Source organism: Portunus trituberculatus, chromosome 5 (assembly GCF_017591435.1).
Source record: "Portunus trituberculatus isolate SZX2019 chromosome 5, ASM1759143v1, whole genome shotgun sequence".
NCBI lineage: Eukaryota > Metazoa > Arthropoda > Malacostraca > Decapoda > Portunidae > Portunus > Portunus trituberculatus.
Window position 1 is genome coordinate 273,130 of NC_059259.1, and position 27,902 is coordinate 301,031.

The 27,902-nt window shown below is 39.9% G+C and overlaps 1 protein-coding gene across 1 annotated transcript in view; it reads left to right on the plus strand.

Annotated features, from left to right (window-relative positions):
* Positions 1-27,902, plus strand: part of LOC123513410 (ELMO domain-containing protein 2-like) — a 44,809-nt gene that overhangs the window by 7,529 nt on the left and 9,378 nt on the right. The window contains 5 exon segments of the mRNA XM_045270576.1: positions 2,970-3,115; positions 11,410-11,566; positions 16,030-16,070; positions 16,073-16,194; positions 23,349-23,450. Coding sequence (XP_045126511.1) covers positions 2,974-3,115; positions 11,410-11,566; positions 16,030-16,070; positions 16,073-16,194; positions 23,349-23,450 — 564 coding nt within the window. The 5' untranslated portion in view covers positions 2,970-2,973.

Here is a 27,902-nt window from a genome sequence, read left to right on the forward strand (position 1 = left end):
GCTCAGATTGGCCTTCCATGAATTGTTGTGACTTATGTGATGGTTTGTTGCAGGGGTTCTCAGTCTGGAGTTTGTGAAGTGCCAGGGGTTCACTAGATTTGCGTGGGTACATGGTGCAGTGGGATCTTGTGTGCCCCAGGGTTCTCAAGCGCATGGGTTCAAATCCTGGTCATAGTCCGAGGTTAGGAAGGGCATCCACTCCGGGTAACGGTTCCCAAATGCTAAAATGTAATAGGGGAACTGGATGTAAACCTGAAAAAAAAAAAAAAAAACTTAGATGGCTGATGTAATGGTATGGTTTGCAGTGCCATTGCAGGTTGAGTTAGTGCCAGTCGCTATATTAACATTGTGCTCAGTGTCAGATCATTGAGGGTTTGGGGAGACGGTCTTACAGCTCAGGGGGTTTGTAATGAAAAAAAAAAAAGTGAGAACTCATGTTTACAGTAACCTTTTCCAACCTTGGCTAACTTAAGCTAACCAAACTCAACCTAAGCTAACTTAACCTAACCTCACCAAACCTAGGCTAACTTAACCTAACCTAACCAAACCTAAGCTAACTTAACCTAACCTAATCAACATCAAACCTAACCAAACCAAACCCAGACTAACTTGACTTAACCTATAGTCCTCCAAATCTAAACGTGGTTTTCTGGCTGGTCTCCTTTGGGAATAGTAGGCATTCCAGCGCTGCCAAGTCTACGTGAACTATTGAATTAGAGCTCTGTGTACATAAGTAAGTAGCATATAAAATGCTTTAATGAAAGTCCAGTATCTTCAAATGTTAAAAGAAAATTAATAAAACAAAAGTTAACGTTCCATGCTTACAAAATCCATATCACAGTATCAAATACCGACAGACATGTGTGACAATGCTGCTGTGAAAAGTAACAGTGGTGCTGTGAAAACGTTATAATCTCTATCAACGTTCACCATAGTCCTTAGTAAGACAAATGGTGAAATAACTGTGTCCGCATTTCAATATGAATGAATATATAAAAAATAAGGTTTTTCTTCATATATAAAATAAAATATTTTTAACTCCATTCACGCGTCAACAGTCATTACTGTCCAAGACACGGCCTGCCTGCAAGACAAAGTGGGAGACAAGGTCACGTGTCACGGTGGTAGATACCTATCCCACCCACCCACCCACTCACCCAGTAAATAGGTACGGGATGTAACTGGAGGGGTTGTGGCCTCGTTTTCCCGGTGTGTGGAGTGTGTTGTGGTCTCAGTCCTACCCGAAGATCGGTCTATGAGCTCTGAGCTCGCTCCGTAATGGGGAAGACTGGCTGGGTGACCAGCAGACAACCGAGGTGAATTACACACACACTGTATGCAAGTTAACTTTACAATGAAATAGGATTACTCCCTAACTAGGTTAGATATTATGTAAAACTATTTTTCTGCTCTTACTGCATATAATTTTTTACTTAAAACCATCAGTCTTTGGAGTTGCGACTCGACAGACCATGCCTGACATATTTGTTGATTGTAAATCTGCCTGTATTCCTTAAAAATGACAACACATAGTGCAAAAATAAGGATGGAAATTAAATATAGGCATGAGGAAGGAGAGTGTGTGTGTGTGTGTGTGTGTGTGTGTGAGAGAGAGAGAGAGAGAGAGAGAGAGAGAGAGAGAGAGCGAATATAGGAGAAGAAGGGAGAGAGCGATAAATGAATTAGAGGGATGGGTCAGGTCACACACCTGACCCTTCAAATTCTGGGTGAAACATGGCAGTGCTGGAATGCCTACTATTCCCTGCAGAGCCCAGCCAGAAAACCATGTTTAGATTTGGAAGACTATAACTAAACCAAACCAAACTACAGCAAACCTTGGCTCACTTGACTTAACTTGACCTAACCCAGCCTGCTATTATACTCCAGTGGGGAACAAAGCTGCCACAAAACTATAGACTTAGTTGTAAAAATGTTCCAAGCTTAGTATTACTACAGAAAGACACACAACACACAACACACTACTCATCAAACCAAGACCACTATCCAAAACACTCAGCTCTCTCACCACCACCACCACCACCACCACCACCAGTGATTCATGTGTATCACGGATGCTTCTGCTTTCAAACTAATGATACTCGATAATTTGAGTTTTTGGAGCAAAAGTGTGTTGAGGTTTTATACTTTTCTATATCCATTGTTATTGTTTTACTTCAAAGAAACCTTTTCATTTGGAGATGCACCATTAACACTGAGCTGGCAGATGTCGCGCAGGTTTTTCTTAAGTTTTCTGAGACAAAAAGTAAAAATAAAGATTTGAATTTATTTATTTGTTTATTTTAAAATGTCAATACAGTTTCACTCCGGGCAGTATCAGAATCTTGTATTAGTCAGTGTATGGACGTCACCTCACCAGGCCATACTAAGATCATTACCACCACCACCACCACCACCACCACCACTGCCCCCATCCTCAGGTCCCCCCAACCCTCACCCCTCGACTCAGGAACACCACCGTAGCATAGCAGTGCAGCGTGTGTGTTCTGACGCTGATACAGATAGTGGTGGTGATGGTGATGATAGTGATGATGGTGATAGACAGCAGTGTGTACCTCACAGACAAAAGTGACAACAGTACCAACGACAGCAATAATGCCTGGAATGAGAAGGATAATGATGATAATAATAATATCAGCAACAATAAGAGTTATAAGTTTAGATAATAATAATAATAATAATAACAATACAACTAACCATAAAAATACAATATAATAATAATAATAATAATGATAATGATAATACACTGTTATTATCATTATATTACACTATTAGTATACCACAACAACAACAAAACTATAATAATCACTCTCTCTCTCTCTCTCTCTCTCTCTCTCTCTCTCTCTCTCTCTCTCTCTCTCTCTCTCTCTCTCTCTCTCTCTCTCTCTCTCTCTCTCTCTCTCTCTCTCTCTCTCTCTCTCTCTCTCTCACCACACCTCACCTCACCACAGAAGGATGCTGGGTGTGGTGTGGGTGACGGTGTACTGGTGGGTGCGTCCTGTGGTGAAGTGGCTGCTGCGGCGAACCACTGGGCTGTGTGAGCTGCAGCGGGTGTGTTATGGCGAACAGCGAGGGGCACAGCGCACACAGGGAGTCGGTAAGTGGAATGCTGTGTTTGTGTTCCAGTGCTGTGTTTTTTTATTCTTGTGTTTCCATCTGCTGTGTTGAGCTTGCTGTGTTTCCTCCTTGCTGTGTTTCCATCTGCTGTGTTTCTTCCTGTTTGTGTTCCAGTGCTGTGTTTTTTTTATGCTTGTTTTTCCATCTGCTGTGTTGAGCTTGCTGTGTTTCCTCCTAGCTATATTTCCTCCTTGCTGTGTTTCCTTTCTTTTTGCTGTGTTTCTTCCTGTTTGTGTTCCAGTGCTGTGTTTTTTTATGCTTGTGTTTCCATCTGCTGTGTTTAGCTTTTTTTTTTTTCTGTGTCTTCTCCTTGCTGTGTTTCCATTTTGCTGTGTTTCCATCTGCTGTGTTTCTTCCTGTTTGTGTTCCAGTGCTGTGTTGCTTATGCTTGTGTTTCCATCTGCTGTGTTGAGCTTGCTGTATTTCTTCCTGTTTGTGTTCCAGTGCTGTGTTTTTTTTTTTTTTTTTTTTTTGCTTGTGTTTCCATCTGCTGTTTTGAGCTTGCTGTGTTTCCATCTGCTGTGTTTAGCTTGCTGTGTTTCTCTGTGTGTGTGTTTCCTTTTGTTGTGTTTCCATCTGCTGTGTTTCTTCCTGTTTGTATTCTAGTGCTGTGTTTTTTTATGCTTGTTTTTCCATCTGCTGTGTTTCTCTCTGTGTGTGTTTCTCCCTTGCTGTGTTTCTCTCTGTTTGTGTTTCCATCTGCTGTGTTTCTATGCTTGTATTTCCCCCTTGCTGTGTGTACCTTGTGTGTTTTACTGCTGTGTTTCTCTTCTGTTTGTTTATTTTTTCCCTTGCTGTGTTTCTATGCTTGTTTTTTTTGTTTTTTTTTCACCCTTTGCTGTGTATAGCTTGTGTGTTTTTCTGCTGTGTTCCTCCCTGCTGTGTTTCTCCCTTCTGTGTATCTTCCTTGCTGTGTTTCTATGGTTGTTTTTTTTCACCTTTTGCTGTGTGTATCGTGTGTTTTTACTGCTGTGTTCCTCCCTGCTGTGTGTCTATGCTTGTCTTTCTCCCTTCTGTGTATCTTCCTTGCTGTGTTTCTATGCTTGTTTTTTCACCCTTTACTGTGTGTAGCTTGTGTTTTTTCTGCTGTGTTCCTCCCTGCTGTGTGTCTATGCTTGTCTTTCTCCCTTCTGTGTATCTTCCTTGCTGTGTTTTTCCCAGCTGTGTTTCTGTCTGTGTTTCCTTCTGCTTGTGTTTCCCAGCTGTGTTTCCCCTGTCTGTGTTTCCTTCTGCTTGTGTTTCCTGCTTGTCTTTCTCCCTTCCGTGTATCTCCTAGCTGTGTTTCCCCCTTGCTGTGTTTCTCCTTGTCTGTTTTCCTTCTGCTTGTGTTTCCCTGCTGTGTTGTTTGCGTTTCCCTGCTTTTTTTTTCCTTTATGTGTTGTGTTTGTTTGTGTTTACCTAGTTTTTGTCTTATTTTACTCTTATTTCCCAGGTCACAGAGATAACTGCCTGGGTTTTCAAAGGTGTTTCTCCTGTTATAAGTGTTGAAATGTTGTCAATCTGTGCCTGGAAGCATAAACACACTCTTGATAACCCATGTCACCTCACCAGTGTTGTTAGTTGGGTTACAAGTGTTACAGGTGTAGAAATGTTGTCAGTCTGTGTGTGGAAGCATAAACACACCCTTCACCAGTGTTGTTAGCTGGGTTATTAGTGTTACAGGTGTAGAAATGTTGTCAGTCTGTGTGTGGAAGCATAAACACACCCTTCACTAGTATTATTAGCTGGGTTATTAGTGTCAAAGGTGTAGAAATGTTGTCAATCTGTGTGTGGAAGCATAAACACACTCTTGATAACTCATGTCACCTCACCAGTATTATTAGCTGAGTTATTAGTGTCAAAAGTGTAGAAATGTTGTCAGTCTGTGTGTGGAAGCATAAACACACCCTTGATAACCCCTGTCTGGAACTCCCTGCCTGCTTCTATATTTCCATCTTCCTACGACTTGACTTCTTTTAAGAGAGGTGTTGACACATTTGTCCATGAATTTTGACTGATTATTTTCATTCCTTTATGGAGACTACAATTCAAGTGGGCCTTTTTTATCCTAATATTCACTGTTTTGCCCTTGGTAGTTCTCCATCTTGCATAAAAAAAATAAAGTCGCCTCCCTAGTGTTATTAATTGGGTTCTTACAAGTGTTTCCTATGTACAGATTAATGTGCAGAGCTGGGTGGGACTAATGTCTCTCAGGTGGGAGGGACTTTGACTGATGTACTTTGCCACTGGATCTCCTGTGACTGCGACTTTGCACCCTTATTTTTTGTCTCCCCAGTGTGACTTGCATTTGTGTCCCCAGTGTGAGTTGCATTTGTGTCTCCCCAGTGAGTTGCATTTGTGTCTCCCCAGTGTGAGTTGCATTTGTGTCCCCAGTGTGAGTTGCATTTGTGTCCCCAGTGTGAGTTGCATTTGTGTCTCCCCAGTGAGTTGCATTTGTGTCTCCCCAGTGTGAGTTGCATTTGTGTCCCCAGTGTGAGTTGCATTTGTGTCCCCAGTGTGACTTGCATTTGTGTCTCCCCAGTGTGACTTGCATTTGTGTCTCCCCAGTGTGACTTGCATTTGTGTCTCCCCAGTGTGAGTTGCATTTGTGTCTCCCCAGTGTGACTTGCATTTGTGTCTCCCCAGTGTGACTTGCATTTGTGTCTCCCCAGTGTGAGTTGCATTTCTGTCTCCCCCTGTGTGACTTGTATTTCTGTCTCCCCAGTGTGACTTGCATTTGTCTCCCCAGTGTGAGTTGCATTTGTGTCTCCCCAGTGTGAGTTGCATTTGTGTCTCCCCAGTGTGAGTTGCATTTGTGTCTCCCCAGTGTGACTTGCCTCTTGTGACTTTGTGACTGCAACTTGTTTCCCCAGTGTGACTCCAATAAATTGCAAAGTAAACTTCAGCGTGAAAACAAAGACATGTTTTATAAGGGTGAGATGCACATACAGGGGAGTTTCTATACCCCCTGGGGGCGCTAGGCAAGAAGGACCATGGTGTCCCTGGCCCGGAATGATGATAAATGAAGTTCAGGACAACGGATCAGTAATACATAATTTATTAAAGAATTAACATATAAGATAAATGATAAATAACAGAAACTCAGTGCAGACTTTCCACACACAATATGAATGACACAAAACAAACATGACCAAAATGTACAAAATTTTGAATATTCTAAAATGCAACTGAGCTTAAAAAAAAAAAAAAAAAAGAAACAAGGGATTGAAGTATAAAGGAAGAAGTGCAACACCTTGGTCTTATATCCATAGTCCACTTATTGTGCAGTGTTTTCTGCTATGCTAAAATGCAACTCAACTAAAAATATATCACTATATCAATATCAGCAATCCCTTGGGGCCCCCACCATCCTGGGGCGCCCCCCAGCACCCGCCCCCACCAGCCCGGGGCCCCAGGCAGCTGCCTATGTTGGCTACCTCATTGCAATGCCTCTGTGCACATATTTAGTATCTTTTATTCTTTTCTAGCTAAAACACAGCCTAAACTAATATCAACAGGTCCTCCTCTTCCTCCTCCTCCTAGCCCATCTTCTCCAGCCACGGCAATTTCTTTAAAAAATTTGTCTTTGTTCTTGTTGAGAGTGTACATTACAGGGTTGGAGTGGGGCTCATAGTGGCCTGTCTCCATATCTGCTTTAATACAGTTGAATTTGTGCACACTTTCTGCTGCTACAATCTCTTCACTCAGGCTGTTCCAGATGTCCACCATCCTATGTGGGAAACCAAACTTTATAATGTTCCTCAAGCTGACTCTTCACAAGCTTCTTAGAGTGTCCTCTCATCTGTCTATCTTCATCTTCTGTCAGTGATACCAGGCCTTGTATGTTGAAGCAAATAGCCCATTTATGTGTCTTTCTGGGGTCAGAGTGTTTTGTATAACCACTCCCAGGTCTTTCCCTTCACTCCTCTTCATTATAATCTCTCCTCCCATTTTGCATTCCCACATAGGTCTTCTATTACTTTCACCCATTTCCATCACATGGCATTTCTTAGCATTAAATTCTTATATCTACTTTTGGCTCCACTCCCTGATCTTGCCAATATCTCCTTGCAGGTCCATACAGTCTTCATTGCTCCTTATTACTCTCAAGAGTTTTGCATCATCTACAAAGAAATTTATGTAGCTACTCAAGCCCTCCTGTACAGCATTAACCCATTCAGTGCTATGACGTGTTCCCATATTCATTCTGCTTAATATTTGATGATTTTATACAGCTTCAGAAACTTATGTTGGGGATTAATATAGTGAAGACTCTGGCCATTAATCTTCTGACCTCAATAGACCCTTCCTAATGTCAGTAATATCATCTAATCACACCCAAACTCAAGGTAAAAATACGTCCCAGTACTGCAGGGGTTAATGTAAGCAGGTGTGGTCACTACTTATGACTGATAGGAAAGGTGCCATACTTGTGCTGATTCTGTCCTGAATAGTGGTACCAGATAGCAGGAGATACCACATTATGACAGAGAGAGAGAGAGAGAGAGAGAGAGGGTAGGGGGCAATGAACTGTTGAATATTCAGGGAAGGGTCGGAAAGATAAAGACAAAAGATAAGATAAGAAAGACAGACATAATCACTGATGCTAACAAATTGACACTTTTCTAAGATCTGTGTTCACTCCCACCACAGTTTTCAAAGGCCACAAATTGATTGAGTGTGCAAGGATGTGTTCTCAGGACTTTTGAGGATGAGAACTAAAAGAAACTATAAAATATGTTTGAATCTTTGCTTTGTCAGTGTGTGTGTGTGTGTGTGTGTATTTACCTAGTTGTATTTACCTAGTTGTAGTTTTACAGGGCCTGGGCTTTATGCTCGTGTGGCCCCGTCTCCATATCTACACTTATCCAATCTTACTTTAAAAGTATGCACACTCGTTGCAGACACTACTTCTTCATTTAAACTGTTCCACATCTCAATACATCTCTGCGGGAAACTATATTTTTTAATATCTCTCAGACACCTTCCTTTTCTCAGCTTTTTACTATGCGATCTTGTGCTTCGGATGTCATATTCTTCTCTCAGGATCAGTTTCTCATTATCCACTTGGTCCATTCCATTGATCAATTTATAGACTTGTATCAGGTCTCCTCTCTCCCTTCCTTGTTCCAGGGTTGGTAGATCCATAGCCTTTAGTCTCTCCTCATATGTCATCCCTTCAAATTCTGGAACCATTCTTGTAGCCATTTTTTGTAGCCTCTCCAATTTTCTTATGTGTTTCTTTTTATGAGGGGTCCAACACTACTCCTGCATATTCCAATCTGGGTCTTATTATAGTGCTTATCAATTTCTTCATCATTTCTTTGTCCATGTAGTGAAATGCTACTCCAATATTCCTTAGCAAATTATATGTTTCTCTAAAAATTCTATCAATATGGCTTACTGGTTGATTGTTTTCTTCCATCGTCACTCCTAAGTCCTTTTCCTTTTTAACTTTCTCCAGTTCTACTCCATCTCCCATCTTATAGATTCCCACAGGTCGTCTTTCACTCTTTCCCATTTCCATGACATGGCTTTTGTTCACATTGAATTCCATTTCCCACTTCTTACTCCATTCCCAGATCTTATTTAGGTCTTCTTGCAGTATTTCACAATCTTCCTTTTGCTTTATAACTCTGCACAGTTTCGTATCATCTGCAAACAGATTTATGTAGCTGTTCACTCCTTCTGGCATGTCATTAATATAAATGAGGAAAAGTATTGGTGCCAATACTGACCCCTGTGGCACTCCGCTTTCTACTGCTCTCCACTTGGACTTCATATCTTTAACTACCGTCCTTATTTCTCTCCCCTCAAATAACTTTCTATCCATCTCAATGTGCTTCCTTTTAAGCCACCCTTCTCCTCTAACTTCCATAGTAATCTTGCATGTGGCACTTTGTCAAACGCCTTTTTTAAATCCAAGTAGATGCAGTCAACCCATCCCTCTCTCTCTTGTACTCTATCAACTATTCTAGAATAGAAACTCAATAAATTAGTTACACAAGACTGTCTTTTTCTAAAACCAAATTGGCTATTTGACATTACTTTGTTGTCTTCAAGGAACTCGATCCATTGTTTCTTTATTATTCTTTCACACATCTTGCATATTACACTAGTTAGTGATACCGGTCTGTAATTTAAAGGTTCTTCCTTCCTTCCGCTCTTATATATGGGAACCACCTCAGCTCTTTTCCATTCTACTGGTACTGTTCCATTTTCTATTGAGCATTTTATGATGTATATAGGACTTGCTAGTTCTTCCCTACATTCTTTCAGTATTCTGCCTGAGACTTCATCTGGTCCCATTGCCTTCTCTTCATCCAGTTCCTTCATTAACTCTTTTATTTCAAGCTTGGTTACTTGGTTACTTGTGTGTGTGTGTGGCATACAGTATACAGATGGCTTTAAAAAGATTAGGTAAGACTTAAAAGGCTTATAAGATTAGATCGTTATATAGATAAGGAAGACACACATAGTTATTGATATATTACTCCAAAAAACTGCCACTTTTCTCTCACCACCACAAATTTCCAAGGCCAGAGCGATGATGAATTGAGTTTGCATGGATGTTTCTCCAAATGCAAGAGTTAACCTTCCTCCTCTCACCCTTACTCTGTCCACCTCTCTAATGCAAGTCAACCAGTACTCCCAACCATTCAACCTTACTCTGTCCACCTCTCTAATGCAGGAGTTAACCAGTGCTGCCAACCATTCACCCTTGCTCTGTCCACCTCTCTAATGCAGGAGGTAACCAGTACTTCTTCTCCCTCTCACCCTTACTCTGTCCACCTGTCTAATGCAAGAGTTAACCAGTATTCCCAACCATTCACCATTACTCTGTCCACCTGTCTAATGCAGGAGGTAACCAGTACTCTCAATCATTCACCCTTTCTCTGGCACACTCGAATTCCCTGCCTGCTTGTTGAACCCTCCCTGTAACTAGAAAACTCCCTTCCTGCTTGTTGAACCCTCCCTGTAATTTGACAACTCTCTGCCTGCTTGTTAGTCTCATATTTTCAAACACTGTGCGCTTCACCTCCACTATTTCAAAAGGCTTTATTTAAATTTACATGTGTTTTTAAGGTGTTTTTTGTGGTTCTGGAGGCAGAGTGACAAGATTACTGAATTATCAATTGGAGAAACACTCTTGAAAACTCTGCCAATCATCTCTTTGAGCTTGGAATATAGTCATGGTGAAAGAATAAAGCATTTTTTAAGCAAGTTTTTATGGTTTTAGAGGCAGATTGACAGGATTCCTACATTATTGAATGGAGAAACACTCTTGAAAACCCTGCTAATCATCTCTGTGGCTTTGGAAAAAGGTCATATTGAGAGAATAAAGTGTTCTTAAGCAAATTTTTATGGTTTTAGAGGCAAATTGACAAGATTCCTACATTATTAAATGGAGAAATATTTTTTAAAATCCACTAATCATCTCTATGGCCTTCAAAAACAGTCTTGGTGAGAGAATCAAGCATCTTTAAGTAAGATTTCTCCATTATTAACTTGAGAAACACTCTTAAAAACCCTGCTAATCATCTCCGTGGCCTTGGAAAATGGTCGTGGTGAGAGAATAAAGGATTTGTAAGCAAGTTTTTTGGTTCTAGAGGCAGATTGACAAGGTTCCTACATTATTAACTTGAGAAACACTTTTTTCTCTGTGGCCTTGGAAAATGGTCATGGTGAGAGAACAAAGTGTTTTAAGCAAGTTTTTTTTGGTTCTAGAGGCAGAGTGACAAGAATCCTATATTATTAACTTGAGAAACACTCTTGAAAACCTCACTAGTCATCTCTGTGACCTTGGAAAACAGTTGTAGTGAGAGAGCAAAGTGTTTCTGAATGCAAACCTTAGTCCCTTCTGTCACTCCCTGCCTGCCTGTGTGTTTCCTCCTGCTTCTGACTGGGACTGCCTCAACACACCAGAGTGATGGTAGATTGGGTCAGGTCAGGTCAGGTCAGAGTGATGGTAGATTGCAGTTTTGTTGATGCAATCTAACCTAACACTTCTTTCCCTTCTTCCCTTCCCTTCCCTTCTCCCCTTCTCCCATTGCCTCCCCTACTTCCTTCCTCTCCCCGTCTCTCCCCTTCTCCCCCTCTCCCTTTCCCTCTCCTTCTCTCCTTCCATTCTTCCCTTTCCTCTCCTTTCTTTCCCCCATTCTCTCCTTCCCTCCCCTTTTCCTTTCCTCTTCCCTTCTCTTCTCCCCTTCCCTCTCCTCTCTTTCTCCCATTCTCTCCTTCCTCTCCCCTTCTCTTCTTCCCTTCCCTCCCCTGCTCCCTCCCTCCCCCCGACAGAGTTCTCCCTGGAGCACAGCCGCACCCCTGAGATCCAGAAGTGTATGAAGTACATCGATGGCAAGTGTCAGGAGCGCTCGCTGAACCAGGAGCTCATCTACTACGTGGTGTTCGCCATTGTCAAGATAAAGAAGATCAACACACAGGCTCACAAAGGGTAGGAGAGAGAGAGAGAGAGAGAGAGAGAGAGAGAGAGAGAGAGAGAGAGAGAGAGAGAGTGTGATTGGTTAATGGTTTTATTGTTGTTAGAGTAGACAACAAGGAGGAGGTCAGAGCATACCATCTTCCTTCCTAAATATGGGACATATGCAAGGGGCAGGTACTGAAGGGAAAAGATATTGCAGTGGAAGAGCCTACATATACACACACTGTTCAATTAATATTCAACTTACACACACACTTTAAGGAAATGATCAGTGAGCAGAGTGAAAGGTTTGAAAGGGAATGGGAACTGAAGAAAACACAATGGACTGAGTCGAGGGAAGCAGAGATGGTTGGATTACAAGAAATAATTAAAGATCAGTTGAAGGAAGACAAAAAAGAAAGGTCCAAGGAACTGGTTAATGTTATGAAGAATAAGGAAACATTGATAAGAGAAATAGCAGAAAAGAAGAAGAGTGTGTTAATATTTGGGATGAAAGAACAAAATATAACATATAAGCCTAAGAGAATTAAGGAAGAATTAAAACGGTAAGAGATCTGTTCAAAAATCTAAATGATGATGAAAAAAGACCTACAAGAAGAAGTGGAAGAGATCCATAGACTGGGTCCGTATAAGGAGGGAGTGAGCAGACCGATTAAAGTAGTACTGAAGTCACAACAATCTGGAGGATATCCTATATAGAACATCAAAGTTAAGAGAGATAGAAGGTTGTAAAGAGGTGTTTGTGAGAAAGAATAGAAATGAGGAAGAGAGGAGAAGATATAAGGAATTGGTGGAAGAGGCGAGAAGGAAAAATGATGAGCGGTCTGAGGAGGAAAGAGAAAAGTTTTTTTGGAGAGTTATAGGAGAGAGAGTCAGAAAGTGGTATGTGGAAAGAAGGAATGCGGAGGAACCCCTAGAGGAGCAGTGGGTGGACCGTAATGTATACTAATATAGATGGGATACTGTCAAGTAGATTGGAATTGCAAGACTATATGATAGTGGAGAAGCCTGATATAGTGTGTTTGACTGAGACAAAATTGCATGAAAAAACAAAGGTAAATTTGGATAATAAATATAATATATGGAGAAAGGATAGAGAGTAAAGGTGGAGGAGGAGTTATGATTATGACGAAGAAAGAAATAAATGTGGATAAGGTTTGGTATGGGAAGAACAATGCAGAAGTGATAAGCATAAGGATAAAAAGTGATGGAAAAGAATTAATAATCATGGTGACCTATGTACCTCCTAAAACAAATTCTTGGACATTAAGGAATACGACAATATGATCAAGGATACTTTACAGAGTTTGGAAAGTGTATTATCTGGAAAAAGAAAGGTGATACTAGTAGGAGATTTTAATTGTAAGGAGGTGGATTGGGAAAATCTAGTAAGTGGTGTTGGAGAGGAAGCATGGGAGAGAGATTTCTTAATCTAATGATGGAAAATATGATGGAACAGAGGGTGAAGGAAAATACTAGATATAGAGGAGATGATGAACCGGCTAGACTGGATTTGGTGTTAACAAGAGAAGTGTACCTATGTGGAGATATACAATACAAATGTCCTTTGGGAAAGAGTGATCATGTGGTTATGGAAATGCAGATAGCAACAACACAGCGAAGGAAGGACGAGACATACAGGAGTGGTAGATTGAATTATAGAAAGATGGACACAGAAAGTTTGAAAAATTATTTCAGAAAATTAGATTGGGAGGAGATGTTACAAATCAGAGAAGTGCAAAAAAATATGAGATTTTTATGAAATATTATAAAGAAGGAGTTATGAAATTTGTACCAAAGTATAAACCGAGAGAGGAAGGAAGAAAGGATTGGTTTAATGCAACTTGTGTTAAGGCTAAGGAAAAGAGAGATGTGGCTTGGAAAAGATGGAAAAGAGCAGGAATATACTAAATAAGGAGAATTATAGAGTGGCGAGAAATGAGTATGTGAGGGTAAGGAGGGAGGAAGAAAGAAAATTTGAAAAAGATATTGTAGACAAGAGTAAGGAACATCCAAAATTGTTTTACAGGTTCATAAATGGTAAACTTAAAAGAGAGAGTCCATTGAAAGATTAAAAGGAGAGCAAGGGATAGTAGATGACCCTAAGAATATAGCGGAATTGCTAAATAATAGGTTTCAGCAAGTATTTACTAAAGAAACAATGTTTGTAAAGCCTCAGAATGTACAAGGAAATGTGCACATGGATGACATTAAGATACCTAAAAGGAGTTATATAAAATGTTGGAGGAACTTAAAGATGATAAAGCGATGGGACCAGATGAAGTTTCAGGAAAATTATTGAAGGAATGTAGAGAAGAATTGATTGATCCATTATATGATATTATAAGGTGCTCATTAGAAACAGGGAAGTACCAGTAGAGTGGAAAAGAGCTGAAGTGGTGCCCATTTATAAGGGAGGCAGTAAGGAAGAGCCTCTTAACTATAGACCTGTGTCTCTAACAAGTGTGGTCGGTAAGATTTGTGAGAGGGTGATAAAGAAATATTGGATACGGTTCCTGGAGGATCATAAGTTATTATCGGATCATCAATTTGGCTTTAGGAAAGGGAGGTCATGTGTAACAAATCTACTGAGCTTTTATTCAAGAGTGGTTGACAAAATACAAGAGAGAGAGGATGGATGGACTGTGTATATTTGGATTTAAAGAAAGCTTTTGACAAGGTACCTCACATGAGACTGCTATGGAAATTAGAGATTTATGGAGGACTGAAAGGAAAAGTGTTAAAGTGGATGGAAAACTACTTGAGATGGAGGGAGATGAGAACGGTAATAAGGGATGCAAAGTCGGACTGGTTGGTGGTGGAGAGTGGAGTCCCACAAGGCTCAGTGCTGGCACCAATACTTTTCCTTGTATATATTAATGACATGCCAGAGGGAGTAAACAGTTATATTAATTTGTTTGCGGATGATGCGAAGTTGTGTAGGTGTGTGAAGAGTGAAGAAGATTGTGAAATTTTACAGGCAGATCTGGATAAGATTTGGGAGTGGAGCAAGAGGTGGGAAATGGAATTTAATCTGAGCAAAAGTCATGTGATGGAGATGGGGAAGAGTGGAAGACGGCCAAGAGGGTCATATAAGATGGGTGAAGAAGTAGTGTTGAAAAAGGTGGAAAAGGAAAAGGATTTGGGAGTGATAATACAAGACCATGGGCAGTTTGAGGCTCATATTGATAAGATGTTTGGAGAAACGTATAATTTGATAAAAATATTGGATTAGCCTTCCATTATATGGATAAAGATATGATGAAGAAATTAATTAGTATGGTAATTAGACCAAGATTGGAATATGCTGGAGTGGTTTGGTCCCCTTATAAAAAGAAGCATATAAGGAAGTTGGAGAGATTGCAGAGAATGGCAACAAAAATGGTTCCGGAATTGGCAGAAATGACCTATGAGGAGAGATTAAAAGAAATGAATTTGCTTACCTTGGAACAAAGAAGAGAAAGAGGAGATTTAATACAGGTTTATAAACTGTTGAACGGACTGGATGAAGTGGATAATGAGCAAATGATGTTGAGAGAAGAAAACTTAAATAGAACTACAAGATCGCATAGTAAAAAGATAGCCAAGGGAATATGCTTGAAGGATGTGAAGAAATATAGTTTCCCACAAAGATGTGTGGAGGTGTGGAATGGTTTGAGTGAGGAGGTGGTGTCAGCAGTGTGCATAGTTTTAAAGGAAAGTTGGATGTGTGTAGATATGGAGACAGGGCCACACGAGTATGATACCCAGGCCCTGTAAAATTACAACTAGGTGAATACACACACACACACACGTTGCATTATCATCTGGGGGCAAACTTTGGGTATTCCTGAAGGACAGTCTTGAGAATGTGAGGGTTGAGGAGCCAACAGGTGAGCTGTGTGTCTGAACTCAGCAATGCAGGGCCAATGCTGAACACAGTGCTGCAGTGTGTGTCCTCTAGGAGCTGCACACAGTGTACAGCTCACCGCAGGGAAGTGGCTCACCTCCCAGTAAGACTTACAGCCCACCCTGAGCCTCATGGCCATGACATCCTGAGAAGTGCCTTGCCTCCCATAAGTGTGTCTCCTTCCCATCCACTACTGTTTAGCACCCCTTCCTTCCCTTCCACTACTGTTTATCCACCCTTCTCTCCCATCCACTACTGTTTATCACCCCTTCTCTCCCATCCACTACTGTTTATCACCCCTTCTCTCCCATCCACTACTTCATTCTCCCATCCACTACTGTTTATCACCCCTTCTCTCCCATCCATTACTGTTTAGCACCCTTCTCCCTTCCACTACTGTTTATCACCCCCTCTCCTCCCCTCCCTTACTTAGTATACCATTTATTGCCCTCTCACTATCATTTCTCACCTTCTTCCTTCACCTCCTACCATATTTCACCCCCCTGTCTTCTCTCCCCTCCATAGACTCAACCCCTTTGTCTTCCCTCCCCTCCATAGACTCACTCCCTTGCCTGTCCCCCTGCAGGTTCTCGGAGGTGCTGGGGCAGTGCTTGACGCAGATCTGGGGTTCCGACAGCTACGGGCGGAGGTGGAGGCCAAGCGGAGGGAGACATATGACCCAGCTAACCCTCAGCACGAAGAGAAGCTCAAGGCATTGTGGGAACTCATGATGCCGGACACACAGCTGGAGGTGAGCCTGGCCTGACTTGACGTGGGATAGTCTGGGTGTTTTTTTTTTTTTTTTTTTGATGGGTTTAAAGGGTAAAAAAAATGTGTTATCCTGATTTGGTGTATTCTGAGCTTCTTTTCTTATGTTTGTTGGGGTAAAAGGATAAAAAAAATGTGTTATCCTGGCTTGGGATAGTCTGGGTGTTTTTTTGTTTGTTTGATGGGTTTAAAGGGTAAAAAAATGTGTTATCCTGATTTGGTGTATTCTGAGCTTGTTATCCTTATGTTTGATGGGGTAAAAGGATAAAAAATGTGTTATCCTGGCTGTTTTTGTGTTTGATGGGATATGGGTAAAAAATATATGTTATCCTGATTTGGTGTATTCTGAGCTTCTTTTTTTGTTTGATGGGGTAAAAGGATAAAAAATTGTGTTATCCTGGCTTGGGATAGTCTGGGTTTTTTTGTTTGTTTGATGGGTTTAAAGGGTAAAAAAATGTGTTATCCTGATTTGGTGTATTCTGAGCTTCTTTTCTTATGTTTGATGGGGTAAAAGGATAAAAAAAATGTGTTATCCTGGCTTGGGATAGTCTGGGTGTTTTTTTTTTTTCTTGTTTTTGTTTGATGGGTTTAAAGGGTAAAAAAATGTGTTATCCTGACTTGGCATATTGAGCTTCTTTTTTTGTTTGTTGGGGTAAAAGGATAAAAAAAATGTGTTATCCTGACTTGGCTTTTTTTTTTTTTTTTTTTTGATGGGTTTAAAGGGTAAAAAAATGTGTTATCCAGACTTGGCATATTTTGAGCTTCTTTTTTATGTTTGTTGAGATAAAAAGATAAAAAAATGTGTTATCCTGGCTTGGGATAGTCTGGCTGGTTTTTTGTGTTTGATGGGTTTAAAGGGTAAAAAAATGTGTTATCCTGAATTCTGAGGTTTGAAAAAGGATGTGTTATCCTGATTTGGGATAATCTGGCTGGTTTTTTGTGTTTGATGGGTTTAAAGGGTAAAAAAAATGTGTTATCCTGACTTGGCATATTCTTTTTTTTTATGTTTGATGAGATAAAAGGATAAAAGAAAGTGTTATCCTGATTTGGGATAATCTGGCTTGTTTTTTATGTTTGATGGGTTTAAAGGATAAAAAAAGTGTTATCCTGACTTGTCATATTCTGAGCTTCTTTTTTTAATGTTTGATGGGTTTAAAGGATAAAAAATGTGTTATCCTGACTTGGGATAATCTGGCTTATTTCTGTATGTTTGATGGGATAAAAAAAAATGTGTTATCGTGACTTAGCGTATTCTGAGTTTGTTTTTATGTTTGATGGGTTAAAAGGATAAAAAAAATGTTATCCTGACTTGGGATAATCTGAGTTTTTTTTTTATGTTTGATGGGTTGAAAGGATAAAAAAATTAGTTATCCTGACTTGGTATAATTTGAGTTAATGTTTGACTTAAAAGGATATAAAAGTGTTATCCTGATTTTGTTTTTTTGTTTTGTTTGATGGGTTAAAAGGATAAAAAAATATGTTATCCTGATTTGACATATTCTGAGCTTGTTTTTCATGTTTGATGGGTTAAAAGGATGAAAAAAAATATTATCCTTATTTGGGATAATCTGACTTTTTTTATGGGTTGAAAGGCATAAAAAAGAGTGTTATCCTGACTTGATACAATCTGAGGTTCGTTTTTTTTGTTTAATGGGTTGAAGAGGATAAAAGAAAGTGTTATCCTGACTTAGCATATTCTGAGTTTTTTTTTTCATGTTTGGTCAGTTAAAAGATAAGAAAGGAAAGTTTGAAGAGTTATCCTCACCTGACTTGACCTCTTGACCTGGGATAACCTGATTTCTTTTGATGTTTGATGGGTTAAGAGGCCACAAAAAAGTTTTATTCTGACCTGATCTTATCTGGGATAATTTGACTGTCTTTTTTCATGTAAGATGGTTTAATCCCTTCATTGGATGTGGACCAGGGCATCTTTCCATCTATTCTGGTCACTATTTGATGATTTTTTATCAGAAACTCATGGTGAAGACTATATTAAACTAATGTCATGGTGTTAACTGGGGTCTCCATATTCATTCTGGTTACTATTTGATGAATTTTAATACAGCTTCAGAAACTCAGGTAGGGGATTAGAATAGTGAAGACTGTGGCCATTAATCTTCTGACCTCCATAGACCCTTCCTAATGTCAATAAAATGGTGTTATTGTAGCCTAACTATCTTAAAATGCCCTAGAAACATGTCAAACAATCTTGAAATGCCCTAAAAAGCATAAATCTCCATATTCATTGTTCACTATTTGATGATTGTTTGTGCAGCTTCAGAAACTCATGTGGGGGATCAGAATAGTGAAGACTGTGGTCATTAATCATGTGACCTACATAGACCCTTCCTAATGTCAATAAAATGGTGTTATTGTAGCCAAACTGTCTTAAAATGCTTAGAAACATGGCAAACAGTCTTGAAATGGCCTAAAAAAACATGAGTCTCCATATTCATTCTGGTTACTCTTTGGTGACTATCAGAAACTCATGTGGGGAATTAGAATAGTAAATACTGTGGCTGTTAATTTTCCGAACTCCATAGACCCTTCCTAATGTCAATGAAATGGTGTAATCGTACACAAAACTCAAGGTAAAAAATCCGTCCCAGTACTGAAGGGGTTAAGGCTGATAAAAGAAAGTGTTATCCTGACCTGACCTGACCTGGCATAATGTGAGCTTTTTTTTTTTAACATAAGATGGTATAAAGAGGCAAAAAGGAAAGGGTAGAAATGTTACGCTGACCTGACGCCACTCACACCTGACCTGACCTGGCACAATCTGACCTTCTTTTTCATGTACAATGGTCAAAGGAGGACAAAGATCACTCCACTAATTACTTGGCTCCACTCAGAATAAGACCCATTTATTACAACTCTCTGCTGTCTTTCACCTAACCATGACTTGATCCAGTCTTACATTTTTCCCTCCATTAAAAAAAGAAGACAAAGATCACTCCACTAATCACTTGGCTCCACTCAGAATAAGAGCTATTTATTACAACTCCCTGTCGTGTTTTACCTAACCATGACTTAATCCAGCCTAATATTTTTTCCCTCTATTTAAAAAGAGGACAAAGATCGCTCCACTAATTACTTGGCTTCACTCAGAGTAAGAGCCATTTATTGCAACTCCCTCCCACCCTTCACTTAACTATGACTTGATCCAGCTTTACATTTTTCCCTCTATTGAAAAGAGGACAAAGATCACTCCACTAATCACATCACCTCACTAATCACTTGGCTCCACTCAAAATAAGAGTCATTTATTACAACTCCCTCCCACTCTTCACCTAACCATGACTTGATCCAGCTTTACATTTTTCCCTCTATTGAAAAGAGGACAAAGATCACTCCACTAATCACTTGGATCCACTCAGAATAAGAGCCATTTATTACAACTCCCTGTCGTTGTTTCACCTAACCATGACTTGATCCAGCCTTACATTTTTCCCTCTATTCCATGCGTCTTAACCTTTGTCAAGAGCCTCTAAAGTACCTTATCAAACACTTTGCTAAAATCTTGATATACAATGTCATAACTATCACCATTATCTGCTGCCTCATAAACCTTGCTATGAAAATTCAGCCAGTTTGTAAGGCAAGATTTTCCCTTTGTTAAGCCATGACGAAGTGATTAGCCCCTTCAATACCATGATGTGTTTCCATATTCATTCGGGTCACTATTTGATGATTTTATACAGCTTCAGAAACTCATGGGGGAGAGGGGGGACTGAAATAGTGAAGACTGTGGCCATTGATCTTCTGACATCTATAGACCCTTTGTAATGTCAATGAAATGGTCTAATGGTACACAAATCTCAAGGTAAAAATGTGTCGGGGTATTAAAATAGTGAAGACTGTGGCCATTAATCTTCTGACCTCCATAGACCCTTTGTAATGTCAATGAAATGGTCTAATGGTACACAAATCTCAAGGTAAAAATGTGTCCTGGTACTACTACTGTGTTTGTCTAGATGCTCCCTAATGTTTGTCACTATCACTGATGCTAGTAACTTCTGTACAATCAAGGTTAAGCTGGCATTATAATTACACCTTAGAGTTTTATCTCCTTTCTTAACCCTTTCAATACCAGGACATGTTTTCATATATATTCTGCTTACTATTTGGTGATTATAAACAGCTTCAGAAACTTGTGTGGGGATTGAAATACTGAAGACATTGGCCATTAATCATCTGACTTTCATAACTCCTTCCTAATATAAATAAAATCATGTAACCTTATTCAAAACTCAAGGCAAAAAATGCATCCCAGTACTGAAGGGGTCAAATATAGAACAACACTGGCTTGCCTCCACATTATCAGTACCTCACCAGACTTTAGTGACATCCTGAAGACTGATGCTAAAGGCTCCCTGACCACCTCCTTGCACTCCTTAACCCGTTCAATACCAGGACGTGCTTTCATATTCATTCTGGTTACTATTTGGGGATTTTATACAGCTTCAGAAACTTATGTGGGAATTAAAATTGTGAAAACTGTGGCCTTTAATCTTCAGACCTCCATAGATCCTTCCTAATGCAAATAAAATTGTCTAATCGTACTAAAACTTCATGGTAAAAATGTGTCCCCGTCCTGAAGGGGTTAAGTTCTCTTGGGTATATTTCATCAGGTCCTGGTGACTTGAATTTCTTTGGTCTGTCTTGCAATGTATAGTATTTAAGTGTGTGGAATGACTGTATAACTTTAATTGATTGTTATTGTCAACGTTAATGTTTTTATGGGTTTCGGTACAGTTTGTTCTGTTGTTTGATTTGTGGATCAAAGATGTAGAGAGGTTTGTTGAGTAGTGTGTGGGCAGAATAAACCAGCAGCACCACCACCACCACCACCACCAGCAGCAGCACCACCACCACCACCACCACCACCAGTCATTTCAGTGGTCAGCCCAGCCCTCGTATTACATATCTATCTCTTGTTTTATTGTCTCCTTACTTGTGTGAATATCTGTCAGCTTCTCTCTCTCTCCTCTGCTCTTTTCTTCTCGTGGAAATAGAGACAAAATTAATAGTAAGTAAATAAATGACTTGGAAACATGTTCTGCTATTAATTCACTTGTAATATCAATGGTTTTCTTTTCTTCATTTCTCTTCATTGCTAAAAAAAATAAGTAAATAAATAGAATTGTCTATATATACCTTGATGATAATCACACACACACACACACACACACACACACACACACACACACACACACACACACACACACACACACACACACACACACACACCACATAGTGTAGTGGTTAGCACGCTCAGCTCACAACCGAGAGGGTCTTGGTTCGAGTCCCAGAAAGCAATGAGGCAAATAGGCAAGCCTCTTGATGTGTAGCCCTTTTTCACCTAGCAGTAAATAGGTACGGGATTTAACTCGAGGGGTTGTGGTCTCATTGTCCTCGTGTATGGAGTGTGTTGCGGTCTGTTAATGTGTAGGATGTGTTGAAGCAGCAGTAAATAGGAACGGGATGTACCTCGAGGGTTGTGGCCTCACTTTCCCGGGAACATATGTTACAATGATTGTTAAGTCTTTTTTATTAATATGCATCTTAATATACAGTACTTCTGCTTTTCCTTCCCCATATTCCACATAGTTTACCACCATCTCTTTCCTTGTCATTATCATGACTCCTCCTCCTCCTTTACCCGCTCTGTCTTTCCTCCATACATTATATCTGTGGAGTGTGTTGGGGTCTCAGTCCTACCCGAAGATCGGTCTCTGAGCTCTGAGCTCGCTCCATAATAGGGAAGACTGACTGGGTGACCAGGAGGCAACCATGAATACACACACACACACACACACACACACAGCGTAATGTAGTGGTTACACACTTGGTTCACAACTGAGAAGGCTCAGGTTGGAGTCTTGGGTATGGCAAACCTCTTAATGTTCCCCTGTTCACTGTTCATCTATAGCAGGAAATAGGTACGGATGTAACTCGAGAGGTTGTGACCTTGCTGTTCTGGTGTGTGGAGTGTGTTGTGGTCTCAGTCCTACCCGAAGATCAATCTATGAGCTCTGAGCTCACTACTTAATGGGGAAGACTGGCTGGGTGACCAGCAGGCAACCATGAGGAATTACAGTGACTACTGTTCCTTCATACAAAAGAGAAAAGAAAGGAGAGAGAGAGAGAGAGAGAGAGAGAGAGAGAGAGAGATGGAAAATGTAAAAACAAAGTGAAGGAAAGGAGGAAGAATAAGGGAAAAAGAGATGGAATGGAAACTTGAAAGAGAGAGAGAGAGAGAGAGAGAGAGAGAGAGAGAGAGAGAGAGAGAGAGAGATTAACCCCTTCAGTACTGGGACACATTTTTACAGAGATTCTGTGTACGATTAGACCATTTTATTGACATTAGGAAGAGTCTATGGAGGTCAAAAGATTAATGGCTACAGTCTCCACTATTCTAATCCCCCAGATAAGTTTCTGAAGCTGTATAAAATCACGAAATAGTCACCAGAATTAATATGGAAACATGTCCTGCTACTGAAGAGATGAAATATCAACATAACACTTTAACATTCCTTTTTTCTTATTCTTTTGTCTTAAACATCAATATTTTTAGACTTCTTATTTTCTTTATGTTCCTTAAAATATCAACACATCTTTGCAACATTCCTTTCCTCTCAATATCAACAAAACTAACATTTTTCTCATTTCTTTACCTTCCCTCACACATCAACACAACATTTTAATAACCCTGACTTGTCCAGTTTCCTTAACCCCTTCAGTACTGGGACACATTTTTACCTTGAGATTTGTGTACCATTGGACCATTTTATTGACATTAGGAAGTGTCTATGGAGGTCACAAGATTAATGGCTAAAGTCTTCACTATTTTAATCCCCACAAATTTCTGAATCTTTATAAAATCACCAAATAGTAACCAGAATGAATATGGAAATGAAGAGATTAACCCCTTCAGTACTGGGACACATTTTAACCTTAAGATCAGTGTACCATTTGACCATTTTATTGACATTAGGAAGTGTCTGTGGAGGTCAGAAGATTAATGGCCACAGTCTTCACTAGTTTAATTCTGAAGCTGTATAAAGTCACCAAACAGTCACCAGAGTGACATGTCCTGGCACTGAAGGGGTTATTGGTTACTTTTGCTCCTTCCAGGCCAGAGTGACCAAGCAGTGGCAGATGATTGGCTTCCAGGGAGACGACCCACAGACTGACTTCAGGGGGATGGGTGTCCTGGGCCTGGAGAACTTGCTGTGAGTGACTTTGTGTTTTGTGTTCACCTCTCCTCCTCTCTCCATGCTCTCTATGTTATTGACTCATTCTACTCTCTCTGCTCTCTCCTCTCTCTCTCTCTCTCTCTCTCTCTCTCTCTCTCTCTCTCTCTCTCTCTCTCTCTCTCTCTCTCTCTCTCTCTCTCTCTCTCTCTCTCTCTCTCTCTCTCTCTCTCTCTCTCAAATAGTTTTGTCTTTACTGTGTGTGTGTGTGGTAAGAAAGTGTGTGTGTGCATGTGTGTTTGATGAGCTTTGCATTTGTGTACTATGGTATTTAGTAAAGTGTGTGTGTGTGTGTGTGTGTGTGTGTGTGTGTGTGTGTGTGTGTGTGTGTGTGTGTGTGTGTGTGTGTGTGTGTGTGTGTGTGTGTGTGTGTGTGTGTGTATTTACCTATTTGTGTATTACAGGGCCCGAGCTAAGCTCTCTGTGTCCTGTCTCCTTGTCCATTCCTGTCATATCTCTCTTTCATCTGATTGACACACACCACGTCAACGACATCACTGCTCAGTTTATTCCACTTATCAATGCTACGATGCGGGAAACTGTATTTTCTCACGTCATTTAAACAGATGTCTTTTATTAGTTTTTTTTCCATGTCCTCGGAGATGATTACTTGTGGTCACCTTTATCAATTCTCTGTCCAATATGTCAATCTTGTTCACCAATTTATACATAGTTATCATGTCACCCATTGTTCTTCTCTCTTCTAATGTGGTCAACCGCAGCTTCCTCAGTCTTTCCTCATAGTCTAACTCCCTGAGTCCTGGTACCATCCTTGTTGCCAGCCTCTGTACCCTTTCTACCTTCTTCACATGTTTCTTCATGTGTGGTGACCAGACGCAAGCTGCATATTCTAGCTGGGGTCTTATTAAGGTACATAATATCTTCTTCATCATTCCTTCATCTAGGTAGTGGAATGCAAGGCCAATATTTTGAAGCATGTTGTATGTTTTCCAAAATATCTTGTTTGTGTTTCTCCGGTGACAAAGTGTTTTGCACGGTTACTTCTAAGTCTTTCTCCTCATTGGTCTCTTTAATTTTCTCATCACCCAGCCTGTAATCCCTGTTTGGTCTGTATCTACTTCTTCCCATTTTCATAACATGGGTCTTGTCTATATTAAATTCCATCTGCCACTCCTTACTCCACTCATATATTTTATCAAGATCTTCCTGTAACTTGTTACAATCTTCCACATTCTTTACTCTCCTCATAATTTTAGTATCGTCCGCAAACATGTTCATGTAACTGTCAATTCCTACTGGCATATCATTAACATAAATCAAAAACATGATGGGACCAAGCACTGACCCTTGTGGAACTCCACTGGTTACCTTCTTCCACTCGGACTTCCTTCCTCTCACCACTGTTCTCATTTCTCTTCCCACTAAGTAATTTTCCATCCATTTTGCTAGTTTATCATTTACTCCTCCAATCATCTTTAGTTTCCACATCAGTCTATTGTGTGGTACTTTATCAAAGGCCTTTCTCAAGTCCAGGTAGATAGCATCCACCCATCCCTCTCTATGTTGTAGTATGTCAGTCACTCTTGAATAAAAACATAATAAATTGGATACACACGATCTTCCTTTTCTGAAACCAAACTGCCTTTCACTCAGAATGTTTTCACTTTCTAGATACTCACTCCACTTAGCTTTAATTACTTCTTCACATACCCTGCACAATATACTAGTCAACGATACTGGTCTGTAATTTAACGATTCCATTCCACTTCCATTCTTATATATAGGCACAATGTCAGCTCTTTTCCACTCTATTCCTGTTCGTATGGAGGTTTCCACAATATCAAATATGGACTTCAACAATTGATCCTACATTCTTTCAGCAACCTCCCAGATATGCCATCAGGCCCCATTGATTTATCAATATCCAAATTGCTTATAATTTTCCTTACATCTTCTTTAGTAACCATGATGTCCTGCATTTGCTTTATTTCCGTAGGCCTTCCTCCCATAAAATGCTCCTCCTTTGTAAACACTTTGCAAAAGTTGTCGTTCAAAATTTCAGCTATCTCTCCAGCATCCTCATATACTTCTTCCCCATTTTTTACCTTTTCTATTGCCTCCCTTTTATTTAGTTTTCCATTTATGAATTTGTAAAACATTTTTGGGTCACTATCACAGTTTTCCACCACCCTCTGTTCATATTCCTTCTGTGCTGTTCTCCTTACTTCAACATATCTATTCCTTGCTGTTTTGTAGACTTCTCTTGATAATACATCACTGTTTTTCTTAAGTTTCTTCCATGCCTTTTCTTTGTTCTTTTTTGCTTCTTCACAATTTCTATTAAACCACTGCTTATTATTTAAAGTCCTCATTCTGTGATATGGCACAAACTTCTTCACAGCACAGTTATATAAATCCATAAATTTATCATATTTCAATTACATATCCACTTCCTGGTACACCACAGACCAGTCAATTTCATTAAAGAACTCTCTTATATGGTTGTAATTTGCCCTGACATAATTTAATTTTTCCTCCCTGTGTTCCACAATCTTATTCGTGCTTAATTCTGTATCCAGCTCAAAGCTTAGGACATCATGATCGCTTTTCCGCAAGGGACATTCATGTTCAATTTCCTCTTTTAGAGAGATGCCCCTGGTAAATACCAAATCCAACCTTGCTGCAACATCTTGTCCCCTGCACCTTGTTGGTGATCTCACCCACTGTGTCATCAAGTTATTTGTTGCTACCTTTAACAATTCCTCTGCCCACTCACCACCGTTCACCACTTTGTAGTCTTCCCACACTATTTCTTTACAATTAAAGTCTCCAACTATCATCACTCTATCCTTTCTGATGAGTTCTTGCTTCATTCTGTCTAGAGTATTTCTCATCACCATTTGGTACTGTTCATATTCCCAAGCACTGGTTCTGGGTGGTATGTATACTGTTATAATATTAATGTCCCTCTTGCCATCTGTTATAAGCATACTTATCACTTCCTCATTTCTCTTACTATAGTTCACCTCCTTCACTATCAGATCTTCCTTAGTAAGAACCATTATACCACCACCACCTTTATTTTTTCTATCATTTCTCCATACTTTGTAGTGTTTTACATCAAACCAATCTAGCTTTATTTCGAGCCTTAGCTTTGTTTCCACTACACACATTATGTCCGGTTCATTGTTTCTTAGGTAATCCATACATTCTAGCCTCTTAGACAGAAATCCATCTATATTCCTATATGTCACTTGAATTCCATTCCTAATCTTTCTTCCATGTTTCTGTCAGTGTACTGTCTATTCCGTCTGTTTTATCCACCACTTCTTCAGCCTCCCATTTCTCATCCTCCAAAAAAACTTGGTCTTTTCCTCCTCGGTTCTTTCCTCATTCTTCTCTCTCACTTCAGTTACAAGCTCTCTCATTTTCATTCTTTCCCCTGTGTCATATTTCTTCTTATGTAAATTGTTTTGGTTTCCTCATAGTCTTTAAGTTTCCAGGCCCTCCTCAGTAAGGCCTCGGCTGCCACCTGTGTGTGTGTGTGTGTGTATTTACCTATTTGTGTACTACAGGGCCCGAGCTAAGCTCTCTGTGTGCTGTCTCCTTGTCCATTCCTGTCATATCTCTCTTTCATCTGATTGACACACACCACGTCAACGACATCACTGCTCAGTTTATTCCACTTATCAATGCTACGATGCGGGAAACTGTATTTTCTCTCGTCATTTAGACAGATGTCCTTTATTAGCTTTTTTCCATGTCCTCGGAGATGATTACTTGTGGTCACCTTTATCAACTCTCTATCCAGTATGTCAATCTTGTTCACCAATTTATACATAGTTATCATGTCTCCTCTTGTTCTTTCTTCTAATGTGGTCAGCCCCAGCTTCCTCAGTCTTTCCTCATAGTCTAACTCCCTGAGTCCTGGTACCATCCTTGTTGCCAGCCTTTGTACCCTTTCTACCTTCTTCACATTTTTCTTCATATGCGGTGACCAGACACAAGCTGCATATTCTAGCTGGGATCTTATTAAGGTACATAATATCTTCTTCATCATTCCTTCATCTAGGTAGTGGAATGCAAGGCCAATATTTTGAAGCATGTTGTATGTTTTCCAAAAAATCTTGTTAATGTGTTTCTCTGGTGACAAGGTGTTTTGCACGGTTACTCCTAAGTCTTTCTCCTCATTGGTCTCTTTAATTTTCTCATCACCCAGTCTGTAATCCCTGTTTGGTCTGTATCTACTTCTTCCCATTTTCATAACATGGGTCTTGTCAATATTAAATTCCATCTGCCACTCCTTACTCCACTCATATATTTTATCAAGATCTTCCTGTAACTTGTTACAATCTTCCACATTCTTTACTCTCCTCATAATTTTAGTATCGTCCGCGAACATGTTCATATAACTGTCAATTCCTACTGGCATATCATTAACATAAATCAAAAACATGATGGGACCCAGCACTGA